Raw genomic sequence first — 21,739 nt, forward strand, 5'->3', positions numbered from 1 at the left:
GGACAGAAGGAATAAATTCAGCCCACCATGCCTGTCCTGGCTCTCTGACAGAGCAACACACCTCGTCTCTCTGCCTATAAACCTATGCATTATTCCTTTACAGATAATGATCCATTTCCCACTGGAAATTCTTGAATGACCATGTCTCCCACACATTCTCAGCACATTTCAGAGCCTGGCTACTTGCAGCAAAAAGGTTTTTCCATGTGTTACCATTGCTTCAGTTGCTATCCACCTGAAATCTGCGCCTCTCATTCTTAATCCTTCCTAAGGCTCTGTGTCCATAGCTGGACACAATACTGTTGCTGAGGCTGGACCAGTATTTTGTACAAGTTTGTCAGAAATTAAATAAAAGCACAGAACTGCAGAGCTAGAGAACTAAATATTCAGTCATAGAGTTAAAACAGAGAGTGCTGGAGAAACTCCGCAGGCCTGGCAGCATCTGATGAAGGGCTTATGCCCAAAACATCAATTTTCCTGCTCCTCAGATGTACCTAATCTGCTGTGCTTTTCCAGCACCACACTCTCGACTCTGATCTCCAGCATTTGATGCTTGCTTCTCTTACTATAACCTATTGTTCAAAAATGTTCAGCATCAAAGTCAAATTTATGAATTCAACTAAGCCTGAATTTTAATGATCAGTAATAAACTGAACCAAACTGAGAGGTCTCAAGGAAATGTTTGTACAAGTCAATGGCAGCATAGTGATTCTGGTACAATTCAGATCACACAGGGACTGGTATGCAATGAACTAAAATTGATTAGCAACATTTATTAGTGAGCAGCTATCCCAGAGTGCCCTTGTCTTGATGCTGACAGGGTGGTTTTGACCCAGTGACATCGATGAAACTGCAATATATTTCCAAGTCAGGATGGGGACTGAACCTGATATCAGATTTGTTCGTATGATTGTTGTTCACAACATGTTCCCTTAAAACCAGATTATTCACTAATTCTGGGTCATTACGTGTTGCTAAATCTCATATCCTTTGTTGATTCTGAAACATGTTCCAGAGAATTCTCAATACATTCCAGACAGTCATTGGCTTTACTACGAGGAGTTATTTTTCTCTCTCTCATTCTGTGGAGCATTTGCTCTGTCATTTTAATTATGCAGTATGGCTTATGTTTTTTTTAACTCTGTATTTCTCAGCCCTCCCCTCAACACCCCTTAAATATATCACAAAAGTCAGGAGCTCTGAATATTTATTCATACCAGTGTTCTACTTTACTGTTCCTTGCTTTGACCTGACCATTTCCACTGACCATTCACACCTCTTCCTTTCCAATATCGTGATTATATCTTTCATAATTACATTTTATTTTCCGAATCTCCTGCAAACTGAAACATTTATCTCCTGATCCCGTATAGTTTGTAATCTGCTGTTTGTAATGTCTATTTGGAATGCATTGCCTGAGCAGGTAGTGGAGGCTGGAAACCATGCAACCTTTAAAAATTATTTGGATGAGTACTTCAAATATCAGAACATTCAAGGGTATGGGACAAGTGTAGGAAATTGGAATTAGCACACTTTTAATAGCAGTTACATTGGTGCAGATTCGATGGGTCGAAGGGCCTATTCTGCGTGGTATGAATCAATGAAACTACGACACCATTTCGTTTATTAGGATGAGCTCACAACTCATTTGTTTTCTTTCTTGTGTTCCATTTATTTGCTTACAGAATGTCCCTGACAGTATAGGCTACAGTGGGGATGTGTATCAGCCACTACTATGGAGTTGGAGTGTGGCATCCTTGTCCTACCAAAGAATGTTAGGAAAATTGGACAGCTTTTATGGTTGAAGCCCATTATACTGTTCATTAAAGATCCAAGTTGGTCAGGATGTAGTTTGGAAGTTTTAGCCATTGGGTTGCTGGTTGTGGTTCACTGACACTCTGCTGCCAAGCCCTGAGCCCAGTTGCTTAGTTCTTAAAGTAACCAAGTGAATAAAAATGAAGCAAAACTTCAGGGAGGAGGCAGTGGCATTGTCATTTTGTTATTGGACCTGTAATTCAGAAGCTGTAGGGACACTTCAACAGCATCTTCCAAACTTACAACCACCGTCGAGAATAAGAACATGTTAGGACAGTAGGAGCGCCATCACCCGCTAGTTTCCCGGCAAGCCACTCACAATCCTGACCTGGAAATATATCACCCTTTCTTCACTGTCACTGGGTCAAAATCCTGATTCCCTTCCTAACAGCACTGTGGGTCAACCTACAGCACATGGACCACAGTGGTTCAAGAAGGAGCCTCACCACCACCTTCTCAAGGGCAATTAGGGATGTACAATAATTGCTGGCCCAGCCAGCAATGCCCACATCCCTGAATTAATTAAATAAACACCAGCACAAATCCCATTATGGCAGATGGTGTAATTTAAATTAATAGCATCTGAAATTAAAAAGTGCTTGGCTCAGTAATGATGGCCAAGCAGCCGATGTTGTAAAAACCCATCTAGTTCAGGAGTAACCTTTTGGGAAGGACACCTACCACCTTTACCCAGTCTGACTCCAGAGCCAAAGCCATGTGGTTGATTTTAGTCGCCCTCTGGCCCTGGTAATACACTTCAAGGCTATTTACGGGTTGGTAACCAATGCTGACCTTGCCATTGGGACCATGACTTGAAATAAAACAGCTCAGATTAAAGGTAAAAACACAAAGTGCTGTAAGTACTGAGCAGAGTCAATATTGAAAGAAATGTGATAAGTTATTGTTTCTGACCCCACTTCCAACAACATCTGCGAGTTTAAATTACATTTAATTTGTTTTAGCCATAGTTTTTATTTAATTTGAAACTTACAATATGTTCTTTTTCTCTTAATTTAAAAAAAAACAATCAGGATCCAGAACAGGAATGTTTTTTGAAGTACAATGATCATCAGCTTCCAGCCAAGCCCAATGGCTTTCCAACAAACCATGTTGTTGTCATCAGCAGTGAGAAAGGACAAACACCAGCAGCAATTAGCTTCTTTGCAGCCCTGAGAATCCCGGTGAGTCATTTGGAAAGGTTCCGCTGTTTGTCGTGTTTTGGCTTCCATCTCTGCCTTGGCTTTGTAATACTGGCAGGTTGTGTGAGATATCCAGCTCAACGGAAGTTGTAATTCTTTTCTGCAAAGACGCTATCAGAAAAATCAGACTCCTATCCGGATGTAAGCTCTTCCAAGTCATCAGCAAAAGACACGATGTTAATGTTACAACTGTGTCAGTGCAGATCAATGCTTGGTGATGTATTTTTAATTTGAATCAAGCCATCCACTTTCAATATTTTGTACATGATATTTCAATACAAACATCTGAAGCAATATTTTCCTCACTCTGCCTCTGCCTGCAGGTACCTGAGTACATTGTACCCTTTCAGCATGTTCTATACTCCAGTGAGATCATGGCTGGTCTACATCCATATCCTGTTGTGCTTTTGCTTGGGAAAATCAGATCAATCTTGGATTTAAAATTAACAGTTGATCTGACATCAAATATCTCTTGCAGATGAGAGTTCCAAATTTCAATTATCCTCTTGATCTATTTTTGTTATTTGAATTCCACACTTCCCACCTTTTTTATTCATTTACAGGTTGATGGTGTCGCTGGCTAGATCAGCATTTATTGTCCATCCCTAATTACCCAGATGGCATCAAAGAATTAGCCACATTCCTGTGGGTCTATAGGGCAAACTGAGTAAAGATGGCAGTTTCCTTGCCTAAGGGATATTAGTGAACTAGATGGGCTTTTCCTGACAATTGACAACAGTTTCATGGTCCGTATTAGATTCTTAATTCCAGACTTTTTTATTGAATTCAAATTCAACCATCTGGTGTTCTGGGATTAACAATCCAGCGATGTTAGGACAAGGCTATCGCCTCACCTGCTCCTGACAACCTGAGATTCTTGTTAAGCAAGGAAATCATTGTATTTCCACCTTAAAAACATTCAAGGATTCTATTTCCATTATTTTTTTCAGGAAGAGTTCCAAAAGTAGTCAACCCTCTGAAGACAATGTTTCACTTCATCTCCATTTAAAATGGCATCCCCTGATCTTTGAAGGACTGACCCATTATTATTGATTCTTCTGTACCTGGAACCATCCATTCACCCAGATCCCTTGGTCGCTCAGAGCTATGCAAACTCTCAGCATTTAGATAATCTGCTTCTTTTTATTCAGACAGCCAAAATGTACAGCTTCACATTTTCCAGCATGTTCCCTCTTCCCACTCACTTAACCTATCAAGTTTTTTAGTCGCCTCTTTATGACCTCCTCACAGTTTCTTTGAGTCTTCAACATATTTGGGAGCCTCACCTTTCATCACTTTATCCATTTCATTTAGATAAATTGGAAGCAGTTGAAAAACCCAGCATCAATCCCTGTGGCGCACCAGTTGTTATGTCTTGCTGTTAATTTCCTGTTACCCAGCCAATCTGATATCCATGTCAGTATACTACCCTTTAAAACAGAAGCTTTTATTTTAAACAATAACCTATGATATGTTACCTTGTCAAATCCTGCCTGGAAATCTAAGTACTCACTGGTTCCCTTTTATCCCTCAGAATGCCCTAACAGATTGATTAAGCGGAGTCTCCAGAGCAGTGCGGTGGCTCAATGGTCAGCACAGCTGCCTCATAGTGCTGTAATGTGGAGGTGCCGGTGTTGGACTGGGGTGGGCAACGTTAAAAATCACACAACAACAGCTAATAGTCCAACAGTTTATTTGGAAGTTTCAGCTTCCTATTGGACTATAACCTAATGTTGTGTGAATTTTAACTTAGCCTGATAGTGCAGGGAACCTGAGTTCAATTCCAGCCTTGGGTGACAGTGTGGAGTTTGCATGTTCTCCCTGTGTCTCTGTTGACTTCTTCCCATAGTTGGCGATGTGCAGGTTAGGTGGATTGGCCATGGTAAAATGTGGGGTTACACAGACAGGGTGGGGGTCTGAGTGGGATGCTGTTCGCAGGGTTGGAGTAGACTTGATCGGCTGAAACACTGACTTATTAACACACTGAAAGGATTCAATGATTCTCTTTCACAAAATCATTATGAACACTGCTTGATTACCTTGAGCTTTTCTAAATGCCCTGCACTGTTTCCACACTAATCTAATCTATCATTTTAATAATAGAACATAGAACAGTACAGCACAGTACAGCCCTTCAGCCTGTGATGTTGTGCTGAACATTTATCTTAATCTAAGATCAACCTAATCCACACACCCTGCAATTTACTGCTGTCTATGTGCTTGTCCAACAATCTCTTAAATGTCCCTAATGTCTCTGACTCTACTATCACCACTGACAATGCATTCCAAGCACCTACCACTCTCTATGTAAGGAATTTATCTCTGACATCTACCCCATACTTTCCTCCAATCATCTTAAAATTATGACTGCTCATGATCGCGATTTCTGCCCTAGGGAAAAGTCTCTATCTACTCTATCTACGCCTCTCATTACCTTGTACACCTCTATCAAGTCACCTCTCTTCCTCCTTCTCTCCACTGTGAGAAACCCTAGCATACTCAACCTCTCTTCCTAAAACGAGTTCTCCAGTCCAGGCAGCGATCTGGTAAATCTCCTCTGCACCCTCTCTAATGCATCTACATCCTCCCTATAATGAGGCGACCAGAACTGGACACAAACTTCCAAGTGTGGTTTAACCAGGGTTTTATGAAGCTGCAGCAACGTGAGGATGCAAAGTTCATCTCCAGAGGCGTAGCAATCCCTTGCTTCCCATAATAACCTTGGATATATCTGCTGTGGCCCTGGGAACTTACCTATCTTGATGCCTCCCAGAATTTCCAGCACATCCAATTTCTTAACATCAATCTGTTAATGCCTATTAACCTAGTCCACGGTGTTCTCATTATCAACAAGGTTCCTCTATCTAGTGAATACTGAAGCAAAAAACTATTTTAGGGCCTCCCCTATCTCTTCAGACTAAAGGCACAAGTTCCCTCCACTATCCCTGATCAGCCCTCCCCTCTCTCTGATCATTGTCTTATTCCTCACGTAAGTGTAGAATGACTTTGGGCTTTCCCTAATCCTTCCTGCCAAGGCTTTTTCGTGCCCCCTCCTAGCTCTCCTCAGTCCATTTTTCAGTTCTTTCCTAGCTACCGTATAATCTTCTAAAGCGGTGCCAGATCCTTGCTTCCTCAACCTTAAGTAAGCTTCTTTCATGGTGGCTCAGTGATTAGCACTGCTGCCTCACAGCACCAGGGATCCAGGTTCGATTCCAGCCTCGGGTGACTGTCTGTGTGGAGTTTGCACATTCTCCCCGTGTCTGCGTGGGTTTCCTCCCACAATCCAAAAATGTGCAGATTAGGTGAATTGGCCATGCTAAATAAGGTGAAGGGGTAACTGGAGAGGAATGGGTCTGGTTGGGTTTCTCTTCAGAGGGTCGGTGTGGACTTGTTGGGCCGAAGGGCCTGTTTCCACACTGTAAGAAATCTAATCCTTCACCTTACCATTCCTTGCCTGTCTCAGTGGGACAAAGTTATCCAACAAGTGCTCCTTAAACAGCCTCGCATTTCTGTTGTGCATTTCACGTAGAACAATTGTTCCCAATTTATACTCCACAGCTCCTGTTTAGTAGCAGTATAATTTCCCCTACCCCAATTAAATACCTTCCCATTACCGTCTTCTCCTATCCCTCTCCATGGCTATGGCAAAGGTGAGGCAGTTGTGGTCACTGTCTCCGAAATGCTCTCCCACTGAGAGATCTGACACCTGGCCTGGCTTGTTGCCTACCACCAAATCCAATATGGCCTCCCCCCTAGTCGGCCTATTTACATATTGAGTCAGGAATCTCTCCTGGAGAAACCTGACAAAGTTGGCTCCATCCGGATCATCTGCACTAAGGAAGTTCCAATCAATATAGGGACAGTTGAAGTCATCCATTACAGCAACTTTGTTACATCTACGCCTTTCCAAGATCTGCCGTCCAATCTGATCTTCCATCTCTCAGCTGCTATTGGGGAGTCTATAGAAAACACCCAATAAAGTGATTGTTGCTGGCGTCCACCCATACTGACTCAGTAGACAAACCCTCCTCAACAACCTCCTTTTCTGCAACTGTGATGCAGTCTTTAATTAACAATGCGCTTCCCCCTTCTCTTTTGCGCACCCCCCCCCCCCCCCCCGCAACTCGATCTTTTTAAAAGATCTAGACCCTGGAACATCCAGCAACCATTCCTGCCCCTGTGAAACCCACGTCTCCGTAATGGCCACAACATTGTGGTTCCAAGTACTGATCCATGCTCTAAGGTCATCACTCTTATTCCTGACACTCCTTGCATTGAAACAGACACACTTTTGTCCATCCCTTTGTTCCTGACAGACTCTCTGCATCCTATTTCTGCCTGTTTAACAATTAGCCTCTCATCTGTTCTGTAGCTCTGGGTCTCATCCCCCTACTTAAACCCTTCCGAAGTGCCCTTGCAAATCTCCTGCCCAGGACATTGGTGCCCCTCCAGTTTAAGTGCAACCCATCCTTCATGTACAAGCCCCACCTTCCCCAGAAGGTACCCCAATGATCTACATATCTGAAGCCCTCCCTCCCTCCTGCGCCAGCCCTGTAGTCGTGTTTAACTGCACTTGCTCCCTGTTCCTCACCTCACGAACACATAGCACTGGTAATAATCCTGAAATTACTCCTCTGCTCGTCCTGGTTTTTAGCTTCCAACCTAACTCCCTGAAATCACTTTTTAGATCCTCATCCCTTTTCCTGGCTGTGTCATTGGTGCCAATGTGCACCACGACTTTTGGCTGCTCACACTCCCCCTTCAGAATCCTGTAGATTCTATCAGAGACATCCTGTTTGTAATATTTTCACTATGATTGATGTTAAACCAATAGATCGAGGATCTGGATCAGTGCAGGCTTGGAGGGCCAAAGGGCATGTTCCTGTGCTGTAATTTTCTTTTTTTTTGTTCAATAGGCCTGTTGTTTCCTGCTTTCTCTCTTCCTTCTTAAATAAAGGAGTCAGTGATCCTGCCTTCCAGTCTAATTGAACTTTGTGTTCAAAGAGTTTTGGAAAATTACAACCATTGCACCAACTAGTGCAGTAGCCACTTTGAGGCCCCAGGATGAAGCTGATCAGGAGGCAGGCACATGTCAGCTCACAGTACCAACAGTTTACTCAGTCCCACTTCTCCAGTGATTTCCTCCCTTTCTTCTATTTCCTGATTTATCACTGCTTCTGGGATATTACTTGTGTCTTCTATGATGAAGACTGATGCAAAATATTTGTACAATTCATCTACCATTTGCTAATTTTCCCTTACTAATTCTTCTCATTCACTTTCTGCAGGACCAACAACCAGTTTTTTCACCAACTCCAATGTGTCCCTCCTTATTCATTTTTAGTTTTTTTTTCCTTTTATTAATTATTCTGTCCAAGTTGCTGACCTGTCATCTGTCTTTGACAAAAATATACTTGTTATTCTGGTTTAATGCTACCTCAAACTTTTTAGAGTTAACCAATATTGTGGCTTCAAGTGTTGAGATGTTTCTCACTCTTTGGAGTATGATCCTCTTCAATATCTGTCACTGTGTCTCTGCTGACCTGTCCTTTAGCCTAATTTACCTCTTCACTTCAGCAAGCTCCACTTTAATGTCCTCAAAATTCCGCTTTTTAAAATTTTGCAATACAGTCTCAAGCCCATTTCCCTTTCTCTCTCAAACTGACTAAATTTAATTTTGTCGTGATCACTACTGCATAAGTGAGCTTTCACTGTGAAATAATTCATTAATACTATCACATTGCATAATATCAAATCTATCCTGCTCTCTGGTCATCTCCAGAATAAGGTGTTCTAAGACCCTATGAGACCATAAGACATGAGTGGAAGTAAGGCCATTCAGCCCATTGAGTCCACTCCGCCATTCAATCAAGACTGATGGGCATTTCAATGCCATTTACCCACACTCTCCCCGTATCCCTTTAATGTCCCGGCCTCCACTGCGCTCCGTGGCAATGAATTCCACAGGCCCACCACCCCCTGGCTGAAGAAATGTCTCCGCATTTCCGTTTTAAATTGACTCCCTCTAATTCTAAGGCTGTGCCTACGGGTCGTAGTATCATCACCTAACAGAAACTAATCCCCAGCGTCCACCCTTTCTAAGCCATGCATTATCTTGTAAGTTTCTATTAGATCTCCCCTCAACTTTCTAAACTCTAATGAGGACAATCCCAGGATCCTCAGCCATTCATCGTATGTTAGGCCTACCATTCCAGGGATCATCTGTATGAATCTCCGCTGGACATGCTCCAGTGCCAGTATGTCCTTCCTGAGGTATGGGGCCCAAACTTGGGCACTGTATTCTAAATGGGGCCTAACCAGAACTTTATAACGTTTTAGAAGCACATCGCTGCTTTTACATTCCAACTCTCTTGAGATAAATACAACATTACATTTGATTTCTTAACCACAGACTCAACCTGCAAGTCAACCTTTAGAGAATCCTGGACTAGCACTCCCAGATCCCTTTGTACTTTGGCATTAGGAATTTTCCACCTATTTAGAAAATAGTCCATGCCTGTGCAAGACCTTGCATTTGCTCACGTTGAATTTCATCAGCCGTTTCCAGGACCACTCTCCTAAACTGTCTAAATCTTTCTGCAGCCTCCCCACCTCCTCAGTACTACCTGCCTGCCCACCTAACTTCATATCATCGGCAAACTTCACCAGAATGCCCCCAGTCCCTTCATCCAGATCATTAATATATAATGTGGACAGCTGTGGCCCCAACACTGAACCCTGCGGGACATCACTTGTCACTAGGCGAAAGTGAGTCCTGCAGATGCTGGAGATTAGAGTCAAGATTAGAGTGGTGCTGGAAAAGCACAGCAGGTCAGGCAGCATCCGAGTAACAGGAAAATTGATGTTTCAGGTAGGAGCCCTTCATCATTCCTGATGAAGGGCTCCTGCCCGAAATGTCGATTTTCCTGCTTCTCAGATGTTGCCTGACCTGCTGTGCTTTTCCAGCACCGCTGTAATCTTGACCACTTATCATTTGCTGCCATTCTGAAAAAGAACCTTTTATCCCAACTCTCTGTCTTCTGTCAGACAGCCAATCCTCAATCCATCCCAGTAGCTCACCTCGAACACCATGGGCCTTCACCTTACTCAGCAGCCTCCCGTGAGGCACCTTATCAGAGTCCTTTTGGAAGTCTAGGGAGACCACATCCACTGGGTTTCCCTGGTCTAACCTACTTGTTGAATCCTGAAAATATGCTTCGAGTTCCTCAGCTAGGTTCCCTATGTCTGTCTGACTGTTCCTATCTTTGGTTTGTTACATCTTCCCAAGTTTGATTCCTCAACTGTCTTGTTTAGTTTAATCTTGTCTGCTTCCCTAGGTATATGGACATTTGCTGGAACACTGGTCTCAGCACAGTTCAGGTGCAGATCATCCCAATGGTACAGTCTCCACTTTCCCCAGTACCAGTACTGATACCCCAGGAACCAGAACCTACTTCTTCCATGCCTGTTTTTGAGTTATTTCGCAAACTTTATGTGCCCTCTGTCAACTAACAAGCAGAAATCCAGCGGTTATTACCCTCGAGATTCTGTCCTTTTGTTTTGTACCTAGCCCCTCCAAGTGTCTAAACAGAGCCTCTTTACTTGTCCTGCTTATGTTGGTGGCAGCTTCACAGATCATAACAGCTGGATCGAGCTCTGCAAGGCTGTAAATTCACTCTAGCTCTGGGCAGACGTCGTGAGCCCTGTTACTGGGCATGGTAACACAGCCATTTGCAGTCACAATTTTGGCTGCACAAAGCAGTGTCTGTCCCTCATCAAGTATTCCTTTTAACTCTCCACATTTGAAAGGTATCCTGAGACAAGTTGCTCTGGTCAATCTACTCCTCCTCCTAAAAGATCTTGCATTCATGCACATGGCTGAGTGCCTTAGTTGTTTGGATAATTGCAATGTCTGAGGCTCCAGCACTATAATATCCTCTGTCCCCTGACCTATCTCACTCAGGGTCACACCCATCTGTCACTTATTGTGCTCTCCCTTCAAGGCTGTGGTTATCTTCTGGATCAAAGTGCTGATGTATCTTTCCCCATCCCTGATGTGTTGTAATATCTACAACTCCACCTCCAATTCATTGCCCTGATTTACTTGCAATGGGTGTGTTCCCCCAGATCACTTCCAGGTGGAGATGATCTCACAGTACCACAGCTAGCACACCTCTTCCACCATTGTCTGTGTGCTAATTTGTCTCCCTGATCATAAAATTCTCACAATGCAAACAAACTCACATTATCACTCCAGGATGGCACACAGTCAGCTGCTCTCTGACACAAGTCTCATGTCTGCAGAAAGATTGACAAGTTAATTTTACATCAAAGCCTACTTGCTGCTAAAATCTAAAAATAGAAAAAAAAAATGATACTACGTATAAATCAGCTCATAAGTGATCATAAGCATCATAAAGGCTTCTTGGCTGGGAGGCTGCTGTAATCAGTTGCTTGTCTGATTGTGTTTTTGCAGGGAGTGTTGGAGTTTGCCTTGTGTCTCCTGTTTGCCAAGTTAGTCAGTTATACATTCCTTTTCTGGCTGCCAATGTATCTTGCTAACAAAGGTGAGCATCAATGTTCGAAACCAGTGCTGTGATTGCAATGACTGATTTTAGTGTTGGAGTTATTACAGCTGTACACTACAGCTTTGCCTCAAATAAACTGTCGAACCCTTGAAAGGTATCCTTGTCTCTGATATTATAAAGGTGAAGCAGTGTATCACATATGTTACAGAGAACACAGCCATCGTCACAATTTGAGTAAAAACCAAAACAACTGCGGATGCTGTAAATCAGAAACAAAAACAAATTGCTGGAAAAGCTCAGCATCTGTGGAGAGAAATCGGAGTTAACATTTTGGATTGAGTAACCCTTTTTCAGAACTCTGTTCTGTTCTGTTCTATTCAGTTCTGAGGAAGGTCACTGGACCCGAAATGTTACCTCTGATTTCCCTCCTCAGATGCTGCCACACCTGCTGAGGTTTGAATGTAGTTCACTGCAGTTTTTAAAATCTAGAAATGAAAAGTGATGTGAAACTGTTCTGAGAAACCATCTCGTTTACTAACATTTTGCCAAGTCCACTTATTCTGAAAACTCTGTTAGTGCACAGCTATAGAAACTACAGAGTGCTCTTGTGTTGCCTTCTCTAAAATACTGTGCATGTGCTCAATGAAATATAAACACAGTGTGATTTCACAAATAAACATGAAGTAGTCAGTACTTCAGTCCCATGCCATGGAGGTTGGACCTTAACTATCATATAAAGTGGCTGTACAAATCCTCTGTTTGTCAAGAAGGGTCACAGATATTGTCTCTGTTGGGATGCTCACATCCCAGATATTGTCCCTGTTAGTCATAGAGGTGTACAGCATGGAAACAGACCCTTCAGTCAAATCCATCCATGCCGACCAGATATCCCAACCCAATCTAGTCCCACCTGCCAGCACCCTACCCATATCCCTCCATACCTGCCCACATCCCTGGTAATGAGGCAATGAGGACCAATTTACCCATTCCATATTTATAACAAAGGAAAATCGTTGTTTAAAATAGAGCTGAAAATGGCATTCCCCTAAGGCAATGACTGATAGGTGGCAATGAGAAACCTGCACATACTGAGAGTTTGAAATGTTTACCCATTTCCAATTTGATTTATTTTGTATTTCCAGAACACTTTGAAGCCAAGAAAGCTGGAGATCTTTCGACGCTGTTTGATGTAGGTGGAATCATAGGTATGAATCCTCCAAATTACTTATCATCAGATTTTATTTCTTTTTAAACATTAGCCAAAGGAAAGCACACCAGATGGAAAGTGAGCCATGCTATAACATGAATTGTTGAACTGCAAACATACGATGAGCTGTTTAGATTGTTAGACACTTTGAATATTACAACCTTTGGTGTCCTGGATGTAGTCAGCTGACAACAAATCAAATTCTTGTGGCATCATAGTAGTGTTCCTGCCCCATCCTTTGATCCAGGAGACCTGGGTTCAAGTCCCACATGCTCCAGAGTTATGTAATAACATCTCTGAGCAGGGTGCTTAGAAAAAATATAAAGCAGCAAATCTGATTTTATAGACAGCTATATCCTTTGCCTGTTGTCCTGTTCTATAGGTCTGTACCCCTTACCTGTCAGCCTGCTCTGTACCTCACATATCTCACATTGACTTCCTCACGCTTGCTCTCTGACATGTTATATATTTCTGTTCTGTGCCTTGATTAAAAAGGCAAAACTCCTCTATGCCTTAGTAACCACTTTACCAACCTGTCCATCCATCCTTGGAATCTGCTGAGACAATAACCCAAGGCCTCTGTGTTTCTCTCTATTTCACAGCATTATATCATTAACTGCCTGCTCCTGCATTATTTTGTCTCTTTGCCCTGCCCCCTCACCACCACTGAGACATTGTGTCGCAGGATTGATTCCATTTGTCACTTTTAAACCCACTTGGCTACTGCATTGATGGCTGGTGGCAATGGGCAGGTTCCCCACAGCACTGCCAACATGACCATGTTTCTGTTCTGGTGTTTCTGTTTCCAGGTGGAATCCTTGCGGGTGTGATATCTGATTACACAAAAAAGAGAGCAACTACTTGTGGAGTGATGTTGCTGCTGGCTGCACCAACAGTAAGACCTGCTGCTCATGATATTTATAAAGAAGCATAAATTGAACATTTTGACTCATCATTACGTACGAGCAGAAATAGGCCATTCAGCCCCTCAAGCCTGTGCTGCTACTCTAGATCATGGTTGATCATTTACCTCAACCCTGAATTGTTATGCTATCCCATATCGTTAGCATTCAGAAATCGATCAGTTTCTCTGTTGTGCCTGCACGGCAACTGAACTTTCACACTCCTCTAAGGTAGAAATTCCAAATATTCACCTATTCTGAGTGATGTAAGTTCTGCATATGTCCTAACAGTCTACCACTTAACCTGAGACCACATTAACATGTTAACATATTAACCTGAGACTATGTGACTGGTTCTGAACATCACCCTGACCTACTTCTACCCTCCCCTCCCCAGCCAGAGGAACCACATTTTCGTAACTACCCTGCCAGGCTCCGTAAGAATTGGTTACGTTTGAACGAGAAATTTGTCAGATGTCACAGAGTGAATTGCAATAATGGTTACATGCTTAATTTGAATATTGTCAGAACCCAAAATTCACGGGCGGCATGGTGGCACAGTGGTTAGCACTGCTGCCTCACAGCGCCAGAGACCTGGGTTCTATTCCCACCTCAGGCGACTGACTGTGTGGAGTTTGCACGTTCTCCCCGTGTCTGCGTGGGTTTCCTCCGGGTGCTCCGGTTTCCTCCCACAGTCCAAAGATGTGCAGGTTAGGTGAATTGGCCATGCTAAATTGCCCATAGTGTCAAGTAAGGGGTAAATGTAGGGGTATGGGTGGGTTGCACTTCGGCTGGTCGGTGTGGACTTGTTGGGCCGAAGGGCCTGTTTCCACACTGTAAGTAATCTAAACTAATCTAATCTAAATTTCACTTAATTTTAATGTTAGTTGAAAGATGTTCAGGGCCACATTCACACACACTGACCCTCACTGGGGGACAGTCCCACACACACTGACCCTCACTCGGGGTACAGTTCCACACACACACTGACTCTCACTGGGGTACAGTCCCACACACACTGACTCTCACTGGGGTATAGTCCCACACACACTGACCCTCACTGGGGTACAGTGCCACACACACTGACTCTCACTGGGGTACAGTCCCACACACACTGACTCTCACTGGGGTACAGTGCCACACACACTGACTCTCACTGGGGTACAGTCCCACACACACTGACTCTCACTTGGGTATAGTCCCACACACACTGACCCTCACTGGGGTACAGTCCCACACACACTGACTCTCACTGGGGTATAGTCCCACACACACTGACTCTCACTGGGGTACAGTGCCACACACACTGACTCTCACTGGGGTACAGCTCCCACACACACTGACTCTCACTGGGGTATAGTCCCACACACACTGACCCTCACTGGGGTACAGTCCCACACACACTGACCCTCACTGGGGTACAGTCCCACACACACTGACCCTCACTGGGGTACAGTCCCACACACACTGACTCTCACTGGGGTACAGTGCCACACACACTGACTCTCACTGGGGTACAGTCCCACACACACTGACTCTCACTGGGGTATAGTCCCACACACACTGACCCTCACTGGGGTACAGTCCCACACACACTGACCCTCACTGGGGTACAGTCCCACACACACTGACTCTTACTGGGGGTACACTCTCACACACACACTGACCCTCACTGGGGTACAGTCCCACACACACTGATCTTCACTGGGGTACAGTCCCACACACTAACTCTCACAGTGGTACAGTCCCACACACACTGACCCTCACTGGGGTAGAGTCCCACACACACTGACCCTCACTGGGGTAGAGTCCCACACACACACTGACTGATTAAACTGACAATTCTTTTCCTTATATCATCTCCCTCTCTCTCCATCATTCAGACTATTGCCAAAAATCCTCCAAATATTCCCCGTTCCAGTATCTTCCTGTATTCTAATCAGTAGACACATCCAAAAATGCCTGTCCTTCATCTGCGCAATGCCCTTGTCTCGACCAATCCCATGGGTTACTCATGCTCACCTTCCTCAAGGGATTAATGGGTTAAACAGCAGAAGTGATTGTGCTGTGCAACAAGAAATGGTTCTCCACTTGCAGATCAAGCTTGTCCATCTTCCGTGTTCTCAGTTCCACTGTTTAGTGCAAGAACACCCCTGCTCTTTACCAATTGACTCAATCATTCTCTTCTCACTCTGTCTGCAGCATCACCCTGACATATTGTTTAGCCATCATCCTCACACATTTCTCCTTTATTGTGCCTTTTTTACACAATTTGATTAGATCATGGTGTACTTTTTCATTATACACTCTGGGACATCACATCTCATCCCAATTCTGCTTCATTAGCTGCTTCTCCTAAGCTGTCTTCCAGCTCATCTCCATGTCACTCCCTACCTGCATTTGGTGTTCTTCTAGCCCCACCTTAATTTTGCAGATCCTCCTTTTGAACTTCATCCTTTTACTATCCTTGTGAATTGTCCCACTATCACAATCATAAACTCCTAGGAAATCCTGCCATTCCTTGTAAACTCCTGGCCAATTTTCATCCTCTGCCCCCCTTCCTTTCAAACACATTGTCACCCAGTTACATTGAGGTTTCACTGAGTGCCTTGATTCTGGTTTCTGACCCAGCCATAGCATCATGACCTCCAGAGCAGTTGCCCATTGGTCTTGGGCGTGGCCTTCTCTGTGCTGCCCTGAAATTTCTCAACAGCCTCAACACCCCCTAGACATGAAGCTGAGAATGAGAAAAGATCATCAGTCCATCAAACCAATTCCATTCAAAGTTCATTTCAGCTCATTCTATTCTTCCTTTGGTCATATTCCCACCTCTTGTTCATCAACTTCATTTCCTTTCCTCTTCTGCGAGTCAACCAGTCAGTGCTATTAATGTCTCTGTACCTGTCAATTCTCTTGTCCACAGATATCGAATCGATCCAGTTGCTTTTTAAAGATGCCAATTGACCTTGAGCTACCTTTCTGCAGGTCTGATCTCTATGTTCACTATCCTGGCCTTGCTCTGCTTTGCCCACTTTATTTTAGTGATAATTCTCTGTGCTCTCTTGTTACCAATTTATCAACCAGTGGAAACAGTTGTACAGTCTTTGCCATCTGAAACCATTTGACAATTTGGACAGGTTGATGTGTATGCACATACTGATGGCAGTAAATATTTAGCAGCTGAATCAATTTGTTTCCTCTTGCACAGCTCACTCCACTGAACACAGGAGGTTCTGATGGTAAAAATTAGTTAGAACAAACTGTGTTAAGATAGCAGCTAAATATTACATCTATATTCCTACAGCTCTACGTATTTTCTGCGGTTGGCTACATGAGTCTGAAAGCCATTGTTGGTAAGTTGAGTCCTGTTTCCTTTGGACCGATCAACTCTGAGCCTGAAGTTTCCTCAATGTGAGTCTCAGGCATAACGTGAATTTACCAAAAGAACGTAGAAACTGGGAGCTGCAATCGGTCACGCGGCCCTTCAAAGCTGCTCTGCCTTCCATAAGATCATCGCGGATCTGACTTTAACCTCAGCTCTACACTGCTGCATTTCCCCAATATTCTTTCACCCCTTTGGAAATCAGGAACCTGTCTAACTTCCACAGTTGGTTCTGCTATTACATGAATTTCTTCAACACAAATTGGCTGCAACATGATTGAAGAATTTAGACCATTGTTTGTATAGTGCGAGCTTTCCTTACCTGTATTGGCTATAATGCGATTCCAGTCCCATTAGTTTAAATGATGCTGCTAATAAGCGATTTATATTGCAAGATCACACAGGGTTAGAACTATCGCGTTATATCAGAACAGACTATAGCTTAAAATATTTAAAGATTCTGCATCTTTTGAGGAAAGAAATTTCAAAGACTGAAAACTCTCTGAGAGAAAAATAAATGGCAATCTGCAATATGCCTGTGCGTTCAGATTGAAAGTGTTCAACACCAGGGGTATCTGAGAGGCACAGTTTGCAGGAAGGGTAAATGGTGGGGTAGAAGAATGTTTTAGGTGGCACGATGGCTCAGTGATTAGCACCACTGCCAAGGACCCAGGTTCAATTCCAGCCCCGGGTGACTGTCTGTGTGAAGTTTACACATTCTCCCCGTGTCTGTGTGGGTTTCCTCCGGGTGCTCCGGTTTCCTCTCACAGTCCAAAGATGTGCGGGTTAGGTGAATTGGCCATGCGAAATTGCTGTAGTGATAGGGGCATTAGTCAGAGGGAAATGGGTCTGGGTGAGTTACTCTTCGGAGGGTCAGTGTGGATTTATTGGGCCAAAGGGCCTGTTTCCACACTGTAGGGAACCTAATCTAATCTAAAATGTTTCCTTATCTCTGTCTTAAAAGGGCATAGCCTTATTTTTAATCTTTTACCCCAGGTCTAGATTCTCCAACAAGAGGAAACATCCTTTCCATATCTGTCTAGTCATTCCCCTCTAGATCTTTATATGTTTCAATTAAGTTACCTCTGACTCTTCTGAACTCCATAGGATACAGGTCTAGTTTGTCTAGCCTTTCCTGAGAACGCAGTCTGCTCATTCCAGATATTAGTCTGAACTGGTTTAAACACATTAGATAGCATCTTCTTTAAATATGGTGGCCAGTACAGTACACAGTGCTCCTGATGCACTCTCACCAATGCCCTGTAAAACTGAAACATTACCTTCTTACTCTCACATTCAATTCCCCTCACAATAAACTATCACATTCTATGAGCTTTCCTGATCACTTGTTGTACGTGTCTGCTAACCACCTGTGATTCATGCACTGGGACACCAGATCCCTTGATATCTCAGCGCTCCACAGCCTCTCATTATTTAGAAAATATTCTTCATTTTTATTCTTTCTACCAAAATGGACAGTTTCACATATTCCCATTTGCCAGATGTTTGTCAATTTCCTCAATCTAACTACATCCCTTTGTACAAAAACAGAAATTCCTGGAAAAACTCAGTTTTTTAGCAGCAGTTATGGAGAGAAAGCAGTATTAATATTTCGGGTCAGGTGACCCTTCTTCAGAACTGATGGTAGCTGGGAAAAGGTTAGTATGTGTGCTAAAGTTCAGGTAGGTGGCAATGAAGCACAGAGAGAGAGAGAGTAGGAGAATGATAACCCCCAGCAATTTCTGTTTTCATTTCTGAGTTCCAGCATTGTCAGATCTTTGGGATTTTTTAAGTACCCCTTTGCATTTGGTCATCTCTTTCAAAACCTGGATAGGACAGGCCTTGGGGTCACTGAAGTTGGGAGAACTGAATGAAAAATCCAACACCAAAACAGTTAGAGAAGCTCCTTAACAAACAAGATCAGTGAACTTGTATCAGTTCCAACTCCATATTGATACTGTTTATTCTTATCTCATTTCCTTTGTGATTCCATATTCCCTCCCAAAGTTCACCTTATAAGTATTTATCACCGGTTATGTTATGTGGGTAGAATCAGAGAACCAGACAAAATGGTGGCTCAGTGAGCACTACTCCCTCATAGTGCCAGGGACTGGGGTTCCATTCCACCCTCAGGCTGCAGTCTGTGTGGAGTTTGCACATTCTCCCCACGCCTGTCTAGGTTTCCTCCGTGGGCACCAGTTTCCTCTCACAGTCCAAAGATAGAAAATAGGTGCAGGAGTAGGCCATTCGGCCCTTCAAGCCTGCACCATCATTCAATATGATCATGGCTGGTCATGCAATTTCGGTGTCCCATTCCTGATATGTCTCCATACCCTTTGATCCCTTTAGCTGCAAGGACCACGTCCAGCTCTCTCTTGAATCTATCTAATGAACTGGCCCCAACAGCTTCCTGTGGGAGAGAATTCCACAAGTTCACAACTCTCTGAGTGAAGAAATTCTTCCTCATCTCAGTCCTGAATGGCTTATCCCTTATTCTTAGACTGTGATCACTAGTTCTGGACTTTCCCAACATTGGGAACATTCTTCCCACATCTAGCCTGTCCAGTCCCATCAGAATTTTATATGCTTCTATGAGATTCCCCCTTGTTCTTCTAAATTCTAGCGAGTACAAGCCTAGTCAATCCAGCCTTTTGTCATATGTCAGTCCTATCTTCCCGGGAATCAGTCTGGTGCAGATTAGGCGTTTATTGCTAAAGAAATGGAGTACTCAAGCAGGGAAATGTTGTAAAAGAGTCATGGAGATCTACAGTACAGAAAAGTCCCCTTCAGTCCCTCGCGCTTATACCAGTTAAACACAATCGCCTAACTATTCTAATCCCATTTCCTCGCACTTGGCCTAAAGCCTTGTATACCTTGGCATCAGAAGTGCACACTGAAATACTTCTTCGATGTGATGAGGATTTCCCCCTCTACCACCCTTTCTGATGCAGCACCCACCTCTAACTACATACATACCATTCCTTGAGGTTTGTGAGACGGTAAGGGGGATTGATAAGGTAAACGTAGAGAGTATGCTCCCACCAGTGCCACGATCTGTAGTTTTAAGATAAGATTTGAAACAGAGTTGAGAAATTACTTCTGTCAAAGGGTCATGAATCTGTCACATTCACTGCCCTGACTGTGGTGGACTTTGGGACATTGAGGAGGAGATGGACACATTTTTATTAAGTAATGGGTTGAAGTGTTGTGGACAGTGGGCACGAAAGTGAGCTTAGACTGAGATGACGTCAGCTATAAGGCCCTAAAATATAGGAATAGAACTAGGCTATTCAGCCCATCGAATTTACTCCACCATTTAATCATGGCTGATATGTTTCTCAACCCCATTCTCCTGCCTTCTCCCGTAACCCTCCATACCAATACTAATTAAGAACCCATCTATTTCTGTCTTAAAAACACTTAATTACTTGGTTAACAATCACACAACACCAGGTTATAATCCATCAGGTTTATCTGGAAGCACTCGCTTTTAGGGCACTGCTCCTTCATCAAGTGGTTCACTTGGTTGGGGTTCCATTCCCCTCTGCAGCAGTGAGTTCCACAGTGTCACTGCCCTCTTGCTGAAGAAATTCCTCCGCCTCTCCATTCCAAAGGGTTATCCCTTCACTCCGAGGCTGTGCCCTCGGGTCCTAGTTTGTCCTCCTGGTAGAAACATCTTCTCCCCAGCCACTCTATCCAGGACTCTCGGTATTCTGTAAGTTGCAGTCAGATCCCCCTCACCCTTCTAAACTCAATCGAGTACAGACCCAGAATCTTCAACTGCTCCTTATTTGACAAGCCCTTCAACTGTGGGATTGTTTTTAATAAACCTTCTCTGGATACCCTCCAAGGCCAGCACATCCTTTCTTAGATGCGGGGCCCAAAACTGCTGACAATATTTCACATGCAGTCTGACCAGAGTCTTATACAGCTTCAGCAGTGCATCCCTGCTCTTATATTAGAACCCTGTCAGAATGATTGCAAACATTGCATTTGCATTCCCAACTGCCAAGTGAACCTGCATGTTAAGAGAATCCTGAACCAGGACTCCTAAGTCCCTTTGTGCTTTGGATTTTTGAAGCCTTTCCCCATTTAGAAACTTGTCTATGCCTCTATTCTTCCAAACTGTATAATATCACACTTTCCCACATTGTATTCCATCTGCCACTTTTCTGTCAATTCTGCTAAACGAGCAGATCCTTCTGCAGTCTCCCCACTTCCTCGACACTACCTGTCCCTTTCAGCTATCCTTGTGTCATTAGCAAATTTAGCAACAATGCCTTCAGTTCCTTCATCCAGATGGTTAATGTTTAACGTGAATAGCTGTGATCCCAACATAGACCCCTGCGGAACTCCACTGGTCACCAGCTGCCATTGAAAAGACCCCTCTGCCTAGTGCCAGTCAGCCAGTTCTTTGTCTGTGCCGGGACCTTGCCCCTAACACCATGGGCTCTTATCTTATTAACAGTCTCCTGTACAGCACCTTTTCAAAGACCTTCAGGAAATCCAAATAAATAACGTCCGCTGGCTCTCCTGTGGCTAAATTGCTCATCACCACCCCAAAGAATTCTAATAGATTTGTCAGGCATGACTTCCCCTTGGTGATGCCGTGCTGACTCTGCCCTGTTTTACTATGTCAAAAATCACACAACACCAGGTTATAGTCTAACGGGTTTAATTGGAAGCACACTAGCTTTCGGAGCGAC

At 43.7% G+C, this 21,739-nt stretch overlaps 1 protein-coding gene across 2 annotated transcripts in view; it reads left to right on the plus strand.

Moving 5' to 3' along the window:
• The window catches only part of slc37a1 (solute carrier family 37 member 1), a 109,937-nt gene that overhangs the window by 53,901 nt on the left and 34,297 nt on the right, over positions 1-21,739 (plus strand). For both annotated transcript variants that reach the window (XM_060833886.1, XM_060833887.1), the window contains 5 exons: positions 2,847-2,996; positions 11,491-11,581; positions 12,685-12,747; positions 13,559-13,644; positions 16,956-17,004. In XM_060833886.1, the coding sequence (XP_060689869.1) occupies positions 2,847-2,996; positions 11,491-11,581; positions 12,685-12,747; positions 13,559-13,644; positions 16,956-17,004 (439 nt within the window). The remainder of the gene's footprint in view (positions 1-2,846; positions 2,997-11,490; positions 11,582-12,684; positions 12,748-13,558; positions 13,645-16,955; positions 17,005-21,739) is intronic.

This window comes from Hemiscyllium ocellatum, chromosome 12 (genome assembly GCF_020745735.1).
Source record: "Hemiscyllium ocellatum isolate sHemOce1 chromosome 12, sHemOce1.pat.X.cur, whole genome shotgun sequence".
Taxonomy (NCBI): domain Eukaryota; kingdom Metazoa; phylum Chordata; class Chondrichthyes; order Orectolobiformes; family Hemiscylliidae; genus Hemiscyllium; species Hemiscyllium ocellatum.